The 16,570-nt window shown below is 35.7% G+C and overlaps 3 protein-coding genes across 3 annotated transcripts; 2 read left to right on the top strand and 1 right to left on the bottom strand.

The window, feature by feature from the left end:
• Positions 1-117: 117 nt before the first annotated feature.
• psmb13a (proteasome 20S subunit beta 13a) lies at positions 118-3,494 on the bottom strand. Its single transcript, XM_027016277.2, has 8 exons — positions 3,287-3,494; positions 2,864-2,957; positions 2,641-2,738; positions 2,394-2,534; positions 1,896-2,011; positions 1,646-1,704; positions 1,344-1,495; positions 118-486 (listed from the first exon to the last, which is right to left on the bottom strand). The coding sequence occupies exons 1-8, from the start codon at positions 3,481-3,483 to the stop codon at positions 375-377; spliced, it is 969 nt and encodes a 322-aa protein (XP_026872078.2). The 5' UTR covers positions 3,484-3,494; the 3' UTR covers positions 118-374.
• psmb12 (proteasome 20S subunit beta 12) lies at positions 3,471-10,281 on the top strand. Its single transcript, XM_027016278.2, has 6 exons — positions 3,471-3,594; positions 4,055-4,125; positions 4,546-4,677; positions 7,278-7,407; positions 9,182-9,326; positions 9,899-10,281. Exons 1-6 carry the CDS (start codon positions 3,484-3,486, stop codon positions 10,024-10,026), a joined length of 717 nt encoding a protein of 238 aa, XP_026872079.2. The 5' UTR covers positions 3,471-3,483; the 3' UTR covers positions 10,027-10,281.
• A 1,458-nt stretch (positions 10,282-11,739) lies between these two features.
• psmb9a (proteasome 20S subunit beta 9a) lies at positions 11,740-15,491 on the top strand. The gene is made up of 6 exons (XM_027016293.2): positions 11,740-12,100; positions 12,346-12,413; positions 13,046-13,177; positions 14,688-14,817; positions 14,938-15,079; positions 15,210-15,491. The coding sequence occupies exons 1-6, from the start codon at positions 12,044-12,046 to the stop codon at positions 15,335-15,337; spliced, it is 657 nt and encodes a 218-aa protein (XP_026872094.1). The 5' UTR covers positions 11,740-12,043; the 3' UTR covers positions 15,338-15,491.
• The last annotated feature ends 1,079 nt before the right edge of the window (positions 15,492-16,570 follow it).

Below are 16,570 nucleotides of genomic sequence, written 5' to 3'. Positions count from 1 at the left end.
ATACTGAACGCAAATGGAACCTAGTCTTGGTTAACTTCATAATCATTTGATGCCACTTAAGTACATTAATGGCTAACTTTATTGAAGAGAAAGAAATCACTTTAAGTAGAATAGTGGTAGGCTATATTAGCTTTAAGATGTGTATTTGTCCTGATTGTGTCTTTCCAATGTTGTATACAATCTTCATAGTCCACAATCTTTACAGTTCTTTTTAAAACTTATGGTTTATTAATGGCTTTGCTTGTCTTTGTAAAAAATACATGGTTGCTTTTTACATGGTAGTAAGGAAAAAAAACAAGCAATACATTTGATTTGCTTTATCATGACAAAGCAGTGCTGCCAGACTGGAAACATAAGGATTTTTCACTCTTTTTTTAGGCTGTTTCCATTGTCTGAACCATCTCATGAACCAGCTCCAGCTCCAAAGGAACTATGTTCTCTGTCAAAACAGGGGTTGTACCTGGCTTATATTTATACTTCTCCTGCCTGAAAGAGAGAAGGAGACAAAGGGACACCAAAAGAGAAAGTCATAACATATTACCCAAATCCATCCAGGAATTTGAATGTGTTCCAAAATTAGAAATATTTCATTAGGGGCTCCTGTCAGATATAAATGTAGTAGTATGTGATCTATATATATTCCAGGTGAGTAACTGCTATGTTCTGTAGTAAGACATGTAGATATTCAAAATTGTAGTGAAGTACACAAAGTTTCCGGAGAAACAGAACGTTTCAGACAGAGATCCTTCATGAGCTCTGCAAACAAAGTTTATATTATCTTGTTGTATATTTACCTTATATTTATAGAGTTTTATATTATCTTGCTTATAGCCCCTTTTCTTGTATATATACAAAAAAATTACTCAAATTATATGTATAGTTTGTTTATCAAGGTGGCCTGCACATAATGCACTTATGAGAGATGAGGAGTTATGCTAGATTTTTGGTGCTACTGTAGTGCTTTAGCATATCTAAAGGGAATAAAAAAATTAATCTTTTAAGACCTTTCTAATATTAGTTGAAATGCAAATTAAGCAACCATTTGGCATGCACAGTGACACCTCTATGGTGGTGAAATGTAGGATTAAATTTGCAATACTGTATCTTCTCAGTGTAACAAATAGTTGATAGATACATTGGCCACAGTAGCATAAGTGCCATTAGATTATTTAATACTAATTCTTATTTAACAATAAAAAATCTAAAAATGAAATATTTAAAGCCTTAAATTAATTCAGTTAAATGTAAGATTTTTAAATACTTCTTAAGGACCCACAGACAGTGGGCTTAATCATATTGTATGTTAATTTGTTAAATGGTCTTCTTGATATATGTTGTCTTACCTCCTTTGCTTGTATTCAGACTCCTGATAGGGTCTAATGTAGTCCACCCCCCTCCTGGTGATGATACACAAATCTATGTTGTTGCCTGAACCAAGGTCAGTCATGATGCCTGCATGGATGGCATCACACACCAATGTCTTGGCCTCCTCTACCTGGAGAACAGTATGAGTGTGAGTGTTAATTTTTAAGCCTATTCAGCCATATACTACATGCCGTTCTGTGCGAGCTTACATCTGAATTTTAAAATCTTAATTAAAACAACAAATTATCTCCAAATTGACTTAATTAAAACAACCAATTACCTCCATATTGACTTTAAACCTGTCCTCCAGTATACCCATAGCAGCCAAATCACCAGATCCTAAACAGACCCAATGGACCATCAAAGAATCACATTTCACTTAAACAATATAAACAAATAAACAAACATAGAATAAGAGTATAAGAATGAAGTTGTTGTTCTTGTTACTGAATATAATTGATTTATTTACTGAACTATTTATACTCTTTTTCAACAAAACACATTTTTACTGTTGAATCTCACATGCTTACCCATGGCAAGATATGGAACCTTGTCCATGCTCCCAAAGGGCCCCACTCTGTAGAGGTGATTCCCAGTGCAGTCCACTCCTCCAAGTATTAGATTTGCTCCAATCATACCTCGATACCTGAGATATGACATGGACAAGCAATAACAAACTGGCAGCAACAAGCTCTCACTTAATTACAACACTCTTGCCCTGAAGAGCCTCACATTTGGAAAGCATTACAGAGCAGGCTGATGTGATCAGTACCCTGGTGTCTTGGTGTTCTGGACATGAGCATCCAAGGATGCATGCACTCAGAGGCCCCAGGACCCTCCCTTCTCCACAGTATAATGTTTTTATTTTTCTAACAGGCACAGCTAAACCTATGATCAACACCTACAAAGAGTGGTGCTGTTTCATAACCAGTGTTAAGTCTCTTCAGGACTGGGAGTGAAGAAAATGGTTTTACAGATGCATATTTTAAATACTGATTGACATCTGACATGGCCACCCCCACACACACCTGAAGAGTATATCCTGTAGTATGTTAGCTGCCATGACAACCCTAGGGTTTCTGCCACTATTCATGGAGAAAATGGTGAGGTTGGATGATAGCAAATCTGTGGTTTTCTCTGTGTCTGCTGCCGTCCCTGCTCCACAGCAACTAAAATACATGAAAAAAAGCAAAAATATGAATGTACTCAGGGGTTAGGGGGCATTATTATAATTATTAAAATGAAAGCGTAATTACATTTCAGAAGAGTACTTACTATATGTTGGGAGCAATGTAGTGAATTTTGGCACATGTTTTGTCTGCCACTACTTCACTGGAGGTGGCCCTTGTGTCTGCTCCGAGAACCACACCATTCTATACATGCAAATTCCCAGTGAAACAAAGAAAAAGAGAAGGAAAAGGACATTTGTGTCATAGTCAATAAACAACAAAGATAAAGTATATTATCCTACACTTTAACACTTTTTTTATATTTATACCTTATACACCACTCCTGCGATTGTGGTGCCTGTCTTCAGAGGTTTAGGGGCCTTGGTTTTTCCCTCATCCAGAACATTCTCCAATAAAATATTTCTGAATGACAAAGTAAAAAATTCGGCATGAGATGAGACATAACAAGGGAAGTCACGGCAGATTTCCTGATGATTTCATTCGAGAATAAAACATTAAATGTTTCAACTGTATAACCAACTTCTGGGATTTGACGCTACAGTATAACCTAATAACCTGTTTCGTTCCCTAGAACAGTGCGTTTTACTAAAAGCGGTTGTTGATTTTTTTATATGGAGACGAACATACTTTCGTTTTTGACAAGACAGCAAATCTTGTACTGTAAAGCAAGGCTTAGATGTTTTGCCCACTATTATCCACCATTTACTTAAACAGATATCAATTTTACTTACCTTGTCGAGTTCTCAAAATTAAAACCTGATACAGGTGTTTCAAATACATGCGATAACGCCATGTCCACCGAGAGCCTATTTTTTTTGCCCGATCTATTAGGTCGCAAGCTAGTGGGGATCTCTGTAATTGCAGTTCCGTGTCCAGTGGTGACGCTGTTCAACTGTTTGGTAGCACAGGTTTCTGGGAAGTTATTCATATGAATGAGGCGACACAATACAATTTGAAGTTGGAACGGTTAGGCTACCACCAATTTAGAACTATGGAAAGGCACCCAACAAACTATCTATGTAAAGGTGTCAGCACAGGTGTAAGTACAGCTTTACTGTATTAATGCGCTTGCAGGCTATTTGATCGCTGTTGCTATTTCAATGATGAGTCAGACTAATGCAAAGTTGCCTTGTCTGAAGAATTAAAAAAGGGATAGACGTCATCTGATGAAAGTTTAATCGTTTATTATAATTGTTATTTGTTTTTTAGTCACTTTGCAGTACAGTGTTAACATATTGTGATTGTGGAAATATGTTATCGTTTTTAGAGTTACTTTCACTTTCAAGTACAAAATGGTTTACCCTGTTACTGATCACTGCTTGTTTGCAATGTGATAATATTGTTCACATGTGCGGGCCTACTGCAGTCATTAAATTCATCAAAACTTATACCATTAATTCCTTTTAGTATTTATGATGGACAAATCACTTGGATATTTAACACATGAAGGTATCTAATTTGACTCCCACACATATGTTTTCACACTTCCTTTTTGGTAGACAACTATCCTTGCAGTAAAGTTTAATGGAGGCGTTATCATTGGCTCTGATTCTAGGGCATCAGTTGGTGGGTGAGTGTTATAAAAGTATTAATCCTAGATTATAGATTCTAATCATTATGTGCTTTTACAAATACAAGATACACACACACACGCACACACATACACACAAACACACACACATTGTTTATTTGTTGTTTATTTCACTGATGTTGACTGCGCCTATGTTGACTAACTCTAGTATTTATTTTTTATTGCACTCATTGTTGTCTGAGATAGATTTTGTGTTTTGCACTTCTAGGCATCAGCAATGATCCGTGTATTTGAACAATATTCTATTTCAGTGGTATCTTGGACTCTGACCTGCTGTACTGGCTAGGATGTATTCTATGAGTAAATGACAAAGTACTTTTGTAAGTCACTCTGGATAAGAGCGTCTACTAAATGTCATAAATGTATTTTTTTGTTCTGTTTTTGAATTTCAATTCATAGGTCTTATGTGTCCTCTAAAGTCATAAACAAGCTGATCCAGATTCATGATAAGATATTCTGCTGCATAGCTGGATCACTGGCAGATGCACAAGCTGTAACAAAAATGGCCAAGTTCCAGCTATCTTTCCACAGGTACACTTACTTATCCTTTAACCTTCCAAAGGATTTTGAGATTTTCATTGTGAGATCATAAAAGTATATTTTTGTATAAACCATAAGAAGGTTAAAGAGTGTGGAACCAGGGATACAGCGCATCCAGGAAGTATTCACAGCGCTTCACTTTTTCCACATTTTGTTTTGTCTTATTCCAAAATGGATTCGATTAATTTTTTCCCCTTGAAATTCTATACACAATACCCCATAATGACAAAGTGAAAAAAGTTTGTTTGAAATTGTTGCAAATTTATTAAAAACAAAAAAAAAATCACATGTACATAAGTATTCACAGCCTATGCCATGACACTCAAAATTGAGCTCAGTTGCATCCTATTTCCACTGATTATCCTTCAATTGCTTCGACAACTTGATTAGAGTCCACCTGTGGTAAATCTAGTTGATTGGGCATGATTTGGAAAGGCACACACCTGTCTATATAAGGTCCCTTAGTTGACAGTACATGTCAGAGCACAAACCAAGCCATGAAATCCAAAGAATTGTCTGTAGACCTCTGAGATAGGATTGTATCGAGGCACAGATCAGGGGAAGGGTACAGAAAAATGTCTGCATCATTGAATGTCCCAATGAGCACAGTGGCCTCCATCATCTGTAAATAAAAGAAGTTTGGAACCACCAGGACTGTTCCTAGAGCTGGCCACCCAGCCAATCTGAGTGATCGGGGTAAAAGGGCCTTAGTCAGGGAGGTGACCAAGAACCCAAGGGTCACTCTGACAGAACTTCAGCATTGCTCTGTGGCGAGAGTAGAACCTTCCAGAAGGACAACCATTTCTGCAGCACTCCACCAATCAGTCCTGTATGGTACAGTGGCCAGACAGAAGCCACCCCTCAGTAAAAGGTACAAGACAGCCCGCTTTGAGTTTGCCAAAAGGCACCTGAAGGACTCTCAGATCATGAGAAACAAAATTCTCTGGTCTGATGAAACAAAGATTGAACCCTTTGGCCTGAATGTCAAGCATCATGTCTGGAGGAAACCAGGCACCACTCATCACCTGGACAATACCTTCCCTACAGTGAAGCATATTGGTGGCAGCATCATGCTGTGGGGTTGTTTTTTGGCAGCAGGGACTGGGAGACTAGTCAGGGTTGAGGGAAAGATGAATGCAGCAATGTACAGAGAAATCCTTGAAGAAAACCTGCTCCAAAACGCTCTGGACCTCAGACTGGGGTGAAGGTTCACCTTCCAACAGGACAACGACCCTAAGCACACAGCTAAGATAACAGAGGAGTGGCTTCGGGTCAACCCTGTGAATGTTCTTGAGTGGCCCACTTGAGAGTCCAGACTTGAACCCGATTGAACATCTCTGGAGAGATCTGAAAATGGCTGTGCCCTGACACTCCCCATCCAACCTGATGGAGCTTGAGAGAAGAATGGGAGAACCTGCCCAAAAATATGTGTGCCAAGCTTGTAGCATCATACTCAAAAAGACTTGAGGCTGTAATTGCTGCCAAAGATGCTTCAACAAAGTATTGAGCAAAGGCTGTGAATGCTTATGTACATGTGATTTTTTTTTTTTTTTTAATAACTTTGCAACAATTCCAAAAAATTTTTTTCACTTTGTCATTATGGGGTATTCTGTGTAGAATTTCGAGGGGAAAAATGAATTTAATCCATTTTGGAATAAGGCTGTAACATAACAAAATGTGGAAAAAGTGAATACTTTCCGGATGCAATGTATATAAAGTTTCCCTGGATAAAACCTCTCAGTCTCCATGTCTACATGACATGTCATATGGATCACAATATGGAACAACATGATTAAATTCAGTATAATTTTATATACTTGAGAAGATGTTCCACCTTTAAGTTAACTTAGTAAATGTTAACTTGCAATAAATGTAAATTATAATTAACTTGTAACTAAGGAAATACCATTATACCAAACTAAGAAAACAAATATTAGGAGTCACATTAAGTATATGTTTTCATACTTGGGGTTTTTAATAGACTGTTTGCGCTGTTTAATGGGTTGTTCAATCTGGATATACACACGCAGTATGTTACTCTTGTTAGTTAGTTAGTAGTTAGTCGAGTTAGTTAGGTAGTGGTTAGTCTTGTGCTAACACATACCAGTCTTGATTCAACCACTGGTCAAGAGTGAACTTAAGAGTGTAGCTGTAAATACTAATAAACCTGAACATTTAAATGAATAATAAGGGGAATATTAAAAATTATACAATTTTCCATTTGCTAAAATGTATTCTGCTAAAATGTATTTAATTAGCCAAGACATGTTTGGTATCCAAATTTGACTTCTTTTGTGTACTGGGACTTTGAGCCTAACATTGGTGACAAACAATGCAATGATCACCAATTACCATCAGGCAAGAAAAAATGAAAAACCAAGCATGTCCTTGCTGATCGACTACATGTATTTTGTGTTAGCTGAAGATACAAATCAGATTGAGTTCATACTGGCTAGTCATGCATACTTGCATTTTGTATCATAAACTACTTCCCTTGTGAAAAGAGATAATTAAATTGGAAAATTCAATTAGCTAAAATCTTAAATGTCAAAAGTATCAAAGTTGCTTTTAATGATGCTATCTTTCTCTAGTATACAAATGGACTCACCTCCCTTGGTTAAAGCTGCAGCATCTGTGCTGAAGGAGCTCTGCTACAGTAATAGGGAGGATCTTGAGGCTGGTTTCATCACAGCAGGTTGGGACAAGAAAAGAGGGCCACAGGTACTTTCTTATAGGAGGATATACACTGAACATATTGTAGGACACTGCATCTAATCTAGATGAATATACGATGACTATATAATAGTTTAATGATTTTTTTTTTTACTACGGAAACAACAAAGCACTATTGTAAGTCACTGTGGACAAGAGCATCTAGATGAATATACGATGACTATATAATAGTTTAATGATTTTTTTTTTTTACTACGGAAACAACAAAGCACTATTGTAAGTCACTGTGGACAAGAGCATAACTGTAAATATAGTTGTAGGGACATTTGCATTTTGGAGTACTTAGCTGTGTAAAGTTTCGTCCTGCCATTGGGAGATCATGAATTTGACTCCCTGTGATGCAACAGCCTTGGCTTTGAGTCCAATAAAACACAATTTGCCCTGCTCTCTTGATGGGAAGGATGATCTACTTCTTATTTATTTGTGCTGATTACAGTAACGGCATCCAATAATGGGTATCTGCTCAGTAATCTATTTGGAATAAGTTATACTAGGACTCTCCTAGTATCAGAATTAATGAAAAATAATTATTCATTTTTCTGTATTATTTATGTTTAAAATTTAATTTATATGAAGACTGTATATACACTCTTTCTTTAATCATCCTGTTTGACAGTGTAACATTTCTAGTAGGAATCAGGTGAGAGGCAGAATGCAAATGGAGGAGGCAGTTCAATGAGTGAGGGTAACAAAACACAGGAGGCTAATAAACAGAGACACAGGGAAAACAATGAGGCAAAGAAATAGACGAACTAGGCCAAAAAGCGAGGGTGATGACAGAGATAGCAAAAGCAAACTTAACAATGACAGAGATAGCAAGAGAAAACTGAACACAACTGAACAAACTACATTTTCCACAATAACCGAGACAAAACACAGGGCTTAATTAAATAACCAAAACAATTAAGGACTAGCCAGACAAAGGTGAACATATGAACTGGGAAACCAAAACAAGGACTGGACTTCAGGAACAGACAAGGGGCGGAGAAAACGAAACCAAGGAACAGTCAAGGAAGTAAAGGAAAACAGACACGACGGGGAAACTATGGAAACAGGGATATCAAGAGGGTGGCCAATCATTACAGACAGAGCCTAGCTAGGTCATCTGTTAACTTATGTGTATAGAATTGGACAGATGGACAATCCTACAAGCATGTTTAGCTGTTCTATGACATCTGATCGAGCTTGCACCCACATCTTTTTCCAGATTCACAGGAAGCGCATGTAAATTCTGAACCTCTCAGATTGGTAGTAGTGGGATGCTACTGGGAACTGGCAACAACTAAACTGAAAGAAAAGAATTGGATGAAATAAGTACAATTGCTATTAGGAGAGTATTGTCTCTTTAAGAATACATTCCCAGTGTATGCATATATATATATATATATATATATATATATATATATATATATATATATATATATATATATATATATATATATATATATATATGTGTGTGTGTGTGTGTGTGTGTGTGTGTGTGTGTGTGTGTGTGTGTGTGTGTGTGTGTGTGTGTGTGTGTGATTTATTTATTTATTTAGTGCTCACTGACTTAAGAGGAAAACAGAGTAAGTGTTTTAAGGCTTGGTTTGGGTCCAGGCTTGAATTTTGACAGTACAAATCAAGCCATTTGGCCATTAATTTCTTGGGCCTGGGCTGGGGTTGGGCTTCTGTTTCACATGTCTTGGAAGCATGTGAAATCACACAACAAACATGAACATTTTGTAAGTCAAGTTTTTTTATATATTGTGCATCTGTTTAGGTATACACAGTGTCCATGGGAGGGATGCTGCTCAGTCAACCCTTTACCATTGGTGGTTCTGGTAGCACCTATATCTATGGCTATGTGGATGCTAAATATAAACCTGATATGAGCCGAGAGGAGTGCCTTCAGTTTGCTACAAATGGTACGGTGAAATTTAAAATACTATATGGAATTGGAATGCTATATTTTTGTTGTTCTTTTGTTTTTTCACTTACCTAATAATTGTCTATGAGCACACTGCACACACACTAATGATCCAATTTAGTGGATCATTGATGGAATATCAATACAGAATGGCATGGGCAAATCACAGTACTTTAAAGAATAGTATAATAATTTTCAACCTAATCTCTGCCTAGCACATAGTCAGTTATGAGGGACAATATTTCCATGTTCTTTTAAAATAATGGAAAAATTCAAAACCAGAAGCACAAATACAATATATTATAACCATTTTATTCCTTTACATTTTATGCATACTACAAAAATATTTGGTATGTTTACAAACCAATGTAGCATCTATCTATCTATCTATCTATCTATCTATCTATCTATCTATCTATCTATCTATCTATCTATCTATCTATCTATCTATCTATCTATCTATCTATCTATCTATCTATCTATCTATCTATCTATCTATCTATCTATCTATCTGTGGTACATATGTAAAAAGAGCTATAAGTGAATGATGTATGTTTCTTTCATCCCCAGCTTTGGCGTTGGCTATAGGCAGAGATAATGTGAGTGGTGGTGTGGCCCACTTGGTGGTGATCACTGAGGGTGGAGTTGAACATGTGGTTGTTCCTGGTGAAAAACTGCCAAAATTCCATGATGAATAGAATATAAGCAGAAAATTTACACTCTACATTTTAAAATAGCTAGAGTAAACATTTCATCCCTATAGCATACTGCTGAAGGTTGAAGTCTTGTTCGCATGTTGTCTTCAATACACTGCTCAAGAGTAGATTTGATTCCTCCAAAAAATATCTGTTTATTGTGAATTTTTTGCATTCTGTATCCAAATATGTTTTCAGAATTTCTCTGTCACACATAGTTTTTGTTGTTCTGGTATACTCTATATCGATGTTCCTGAGGCCAAATATAGGCAAATCTCATACACTATATATTTTAGAATTCAGTTTCTGCATATTTTAATTGTAATAATGTCATTATTTATTGAATAAGTAATATATAATTGATGTAAAGTATAATTGCCCTGTCACTTAAAAATGATGCATGATAGAAAAATTCTAAAACCAATCAAATTTAGCATAAAAAGTACAATAAGTTCCACCTATTAAAAAGTTTTGTTTCCCAGGGATATGTTTCATAGTCAGTTTAAATATATACTTTCTTTCTGTGCTTTAAGGTAATGTTAAATTAATATTTCCCTTTTAGTAGATATGTAGTACATTTCTGTTCTAGTAAAAGTCAGAATGTGGCAAAACAATAAAGTTGTTTTCTGGAGTAATCATTTATAACCCTGTCTCCTTCAGTTATCTTGTTGTCTTAACATAACCTTTTACGTAGGGTCATACATCCTCTTTTTTCCAGACGTCCTCTTTTTGGGATCTAAAAATGTATCCTGCCAGGATACATTCGTTTCATGTTGACGTTTACATTCTACAGTCGACATACTCCGTGCTGGTGTCTTTGACCATTTTTTATAGATCACACCTTCTTGCATGCCACAATTGGTCAATTATGTATATACCTTAAATGTAATCAGTGCTCAGACTGCTTCTGAGTGTTTGTGCGTATAGCTGCTTCACAGAATGCTTTACCGAAATGTATGAAATGGCAGATTGATCTTCAGGAAAGTTCTGAAGTACATCAGAACTGCCAGTTGTTTCTCTGGCAGCAATGAAATTAAGAAACTCAAAGAAAAAGAACTGATCTAAACTCTTGGAACTTTAGAACCCCATAGAATGAGTGATTTCAATGTCTTTTTCTAATGGAAATTGATTCTTCCAAGCATTTGCTTGCATAGCTCATGAAGGACCTCTGTCTGAAATGCCCTGTTTCTCTGAAAACTTTGTCTATGTCACTATAAATGGGACAGTACAGAATTTATTCAATTAGAAAATATAGTCATACCCAGCTAACACCATGTCTTGGGTTGTCTTAAGACATGTTGAGGGGTCTCACAAAATGAAGACATGTCTTTAAGGCCATCTCTGCATCTTAAGATGTCTTGATCATAACAACCACCCAAGATGTGACAAGATGTAGGATGCACATTATTTATTTTTTATTAAATATTCCTTTGGAATATAACATAGCAAAAACTCTAGTAAAGAATATTATTACTATTTTTTATTTTATTCTAAACACAAGTTTAAAAATGTGTAGTGTATACACACAAACATTATTATTTTATGCACATGACGTTAATCATATGTCAGAAAGTGTCTTCTATAAGATAAGATTTTTATCGTAACCTTTTTTTTTACAAACACAAAAAGACTCACGAGTGCAAGGGCTATGCCATTTGGTTAATGCCTACGCTACAAAACAGCTTCATGGCACGTACTCAACTGTGGCTTCGCGAAGCTAACCGGAGAAGAGCGTGAGAACTGCTTTCGTTTTCAGTTTGGAAAACGGAAATAATGTGATTCGTACGTGAATTCTAGGCCTAGCTAACTACAAAGGTGTTTTCAGATTTAGGTCTAATTATTTCCTTTTCCTTCTTTATCTTTTTAAACAAATCTTTAAAAGTGTAGGAACGCGTTCAGAAATCTTGTAATTTTGTAGCTTCATATCGAATTCCAAGCTGATAAGCGTCAGACGCGCAGGTTTGTCAAGTAACAGCAGGCTAATTCTGGAGCAGTTTTCGACGACTTACTTTTCAACATAATGTTGGAACAAACGCCCTCGCAGCCCGAGTGGTTGTGTGATCAGGTTAAAACAGGGGTAAGTAGTAGGCCTAAATCTGTAATCATCTAAATAGGAAAGACCATAATCGCATTCTCTAAAAGCGTCGCTATATTGATTGCCAACTGTCAGTTTGATAGTCGAATAATTAAGCTAATATAAGGATACATAGCCTTAATGTATCTCTTTTAAACCTATTTTCACTTGTTGAACCTAAATTCAGCTTGCACTATTAAGTGTATAATATAAATGCTACTTATCTTTCTGGGGTTTTTTTCCCCCAGACCACTATTATAGCGATTGCCTTCGAAGGCGGAGTCGTTCTCGGCTCCGATTCACGCGTGTCTGCGGGGTAAGAGATTTATTTCAACATTAACAAAACTCACAATATCTTCAAAGGATGATAGTAATTGAGAGAAATGCAGAAAAGGTTTAAGCTATACACTGAAAAATGTAGCTGTTATAATAATACTTTTATAAAGCACTTTATGAGGTAGAATAATGAACTTGTTTGGTCACAGGCCATTCTTAGTACTTAGGCTTTCAACTATTTTTAGATATATCAAAAAGCATGCTAAAATAATGCATCACGTGGTGTAATGTCATTTTCCAAATAATTCTATTTATGACACAAAACCAGACACTTTTTCCAAGTTTAAGGATAAGTCCTTTTTTACTAATTTTCAGTTCCGGTGAATGTAGCACTTTTGAGTTACTGTAGTATGAATACAGAAGATGTGAAGACTTTAACTTACTAATTTTATATGAGCAGTCTGAGTTGTGATCTTGGAACTGAGTCTACAGTAGTTTGTCATATTCTGCTTAAACCTAATCCATGCATCCTGAGATGGTGTCTATAGATACAATTTTACTTGCTCAAAATTTGATTAATGTTGAGGGCATTAATCTTAAATTAAGATATAATTGTTTAGTTCAAATTCTCACTTTATCTTATTTCTGTGATTACACTGAATTCTTTTGCAGGGAGGCAGTAGTGAATCGAGTCATGAACAAGCTGTCTCCTCTCCATGATAAGATATACTGTGCTTTGTCTGGATCTGCTGCTGATGCCCAAACAATAGCTGAGATAGTCAACTACCAACTAGATGTGCACAGGTAGAGTACTGATCACGTATAAACTACCTGCTCTGTTACATTCCTTTAATTTGCACAAATTATACAAGTGTGGTAATAGCAAATAATTTGCACATATGCAATATGATTTAAAATACTGGATATACATGCAATGTTTTTACCACAACTCAAAATCTTTCAGCACCTTCTGAAGTCTTACTTTTTACATTACACTCCAGTTTCTTTCAGTGCAATGAGCATATTTTCAAATCCATTGCAGGATATTACCAACTTGAATTAAAACTGGCAAGTATTAAATACATTGGGCCAGATTTATCAAACTTACATACTATTAAATACTTTGGGCCAGATTTATCAAACAACACAACTGTGCTACAATATACAAAATGTATGACTCCATGTTTAATTTCTATTCCTAAAGTCACCTTGGCAATAATTTGTGTGCCAGTGTCAACTTACCTTTGTGGAAAATGTACTTTTTCACAAGATGAAAGCCAATCAAAATCAACTTGTAAATGACAAAGACCAAAAGACTAGTCCTAGTCTTAGGATTAGTCCAGTGATATGATAAGAATTAAATAGATTTGTCTGTTAGATAAATGGGTTTAGAATATTGTTGAAGACTTGCTTGTTTGACCAAACATTGTTAGAAGAAAGATCATCAAATTCACTGTCACGATGTAAGAAGGCAGAGGGAGGATGCAAAGGCGAGCATTGTCAGACAAACATTTATTTAGCATGCAACAAAACATGAAGAAAACACTGTGCATTAAGAAGACACAACATGATGAGTGATAAATGGTATTTAGCGTAGTGACAATAGGCACAGCACAACAGGGCAGCTGAAGCACAGTGTTGACAAGGTCAAACACAGACAAAGGACACTCACAAAACAGGACTTTAAATATATAAACTAACAAAGACGATAACAAAGTACAGGTGTGAAAAATAATTGGTTACCAAAGGAAGGGGCATGGCAACGAAGAGACACACTTACACACACACACCAACAAAAACCAACAAGACATCACACAGATTGGTGTAAGTTTCCAAATAGCTGTATTATATAATGAATAACTGTCATCATATAAATAACAGGACAAAATGCAGTAGATAGTACCATGCAAATGGTAAAGTACGCCAGAAATCCACATTTCTGGAAAATGAAATGTGTTTCCATGATGCTTGCTGTTAATTTTATGTTAAATCTTGCTATATGTTTTATGGATTTGGCCCATGATCTCTTGTTAAATTAGCTACTCTGTTTTCTATGTCATCTAACTTCTGTACACAACAGTGATGCTGAACAAAACAATTGATATCTAATAATTAGTAGTACCAGGTGTGCCAGCCTAAAAGGTACACTTACACATAACATTTCTTGGTAGCCATTGGGTCACTGCATAGGCAAGTATTCCAAATTTGTGGCAGTTAGGAAGAAACACAAGTCATGGTGGCACCATCTCATATGCCTAAGGAAGTTGTTGCATCCATTTATTTGTACGTGTGTATGTATGTATGTACATAATAGCATTGAGGTAGGAGAAGACCCCCTAGTTCGTTCAGCTGCTACATTAGTGAAGAACATCTCCTACAAGTACAAAGAGGAACTATCTGCACATCTCATTGTTGCAGGCTGGGACAGGAGAGGTGGAGGACAGGTTAGTGACATCCTGAATCAGAAGAGTGTAGTTTTAATTAAAATATGAACATTTTCATTTGCAAAGATTGTGTCTTCTGTATTTTATATTTTTTCCCAAAATGTTGCCATATGTTTATAGGTATATGTGACACTGGATGGCCTTCTATCTAAGCAGCCGTTTGCTATTGGTGGCTCAGGAAGTTCATACATCTATGGGTTTGTAGATGCAGAATACCAGAAAGGCATGACAAGACAACAATGCCAGGAGTTTGTTGTTAATGGTGATTATTTTGACCTGGGCATTATTCTAGGCACAAAATATTTATAATGCTGAGTGGATATGTTTTTTTTGTTTTGTTTTTTGTTTTTACAATTTTTCTTTGTTTTGTCTTTTATATGTATTCTTTCTAGCATTGACTCTGGCTATGAACAGAGATGGATCCAGTGGAGGTGTTGCATATCTTGTTACCATTGACCAAGAAGGAACAGAGGAGAAGTGCATTCTTGGAAATAAACTACCCGTATTTTTTGATGAGTGAAATATAAAGAACTATAACAATCCTAAGAACACCCATATTTTTTTCAAAAATAACCTTTTTATTTTTTTTCAAACATAACATTAAACACTTTGCTTATCTACACTGACTGATTGCAAATTTCAATGATTGACAATAATAAAAAAGTTACAAACTATTGTTTATTCATGATGACTCATTTCATAAACTATAACATTTTTGATCAGTTAAAATATTGCATTGAGCCAAGCGCTGAGTAATGTCACAAACGAAAGGTAGAAAGAAAGAAATGCAAGCCTGTTATGCTAGTTAAAAATATGCTTTCATATTATGCAATATTTTCTGAATTTTTACTAGTTCTTTCAAACGTGTATAAAAAGTGAAACTTGGGCACCTTTAAGGACTCAACAGTTGCTAGGTATACATAAAAAAGCAGGTTTGTAATCCTAAAATTTGAAAGCCTCAGGTGGTGACAGTATCAGGTATGTTCAAATATAGGTAGTATTTTCCCATGATGTAAATGGATATTTTCTGAAAGTATTTTGTGTGCATATATATATATATTTTCTTTTCTCAAAAATGTTCTCATATATATATATATATATATATATATATATATATATATATATATATATATATATATATATATATATGAGAACATTTTTGAGAAAAATACATCTAATATGTAAATTACTTCAAGCATGCTCAAATTAAAACATTACAAATTACAAAAGTAGGCTACATTTAAAATGATATCTATCAGGAAAAAAACATTGTGCTCACTAGTACAAATGGCTCTCTGGTGAGGTAATTTCCAGTGTACGATGCCAAGATGTGAACCTAGCTAAAGTTAATCTCACTGACTGTGACTGCATCAAAATGCAGTTAACGTCCATTACAGTGAACATGTGCATTACTGTGATAACAATTCTGATAGAAGCACTGGGAATTTATTAAACCATCAACCACCAAAGTAGTATTAGCTAGTCAATCCAGTAACACAATACTCCGATTTTGTGTGTAAGATTAAAACTGGTATAATATATCACAAAAATTAATAAATAAAACTAAATAACAATTGAAAAATCAAGCGCTCTTGGGGGTCCTCTGGTGGCCAAGGAAGGGTCAGGGCGGCCCAGCTTGTCAGTTCTTAATGGTTCTAAATGCAAACCACATCACATCTTCAATGTCAAATCATTAATGACCCAGCGCATTAACCACAGTGCAGTAACATAATGCTGTGAGTAACAAATTATA

The sequence above is a fragment of the Electrophorus electricus genome, chromosome 8, assembly GCF_013358815.1.
Source record: "Electrophorus electricus isolate fEleEle1 chromosome 8, fEleEle1.pri, whole genome shotgun sequence".
NCBI classification, from domain to species: domain Eukaryota; kingdom Metazoa; phylum Chordata; class Actinopteri; order Gymnotiformes; family Gymnotidae; genus Electrophorus; species Electrophorus electricus.
The sequence above is the reverse complement of the archived record's forward strand: the minus strand, read 5'-3'. Positions and strand labels throughout refer to the sequence as shown.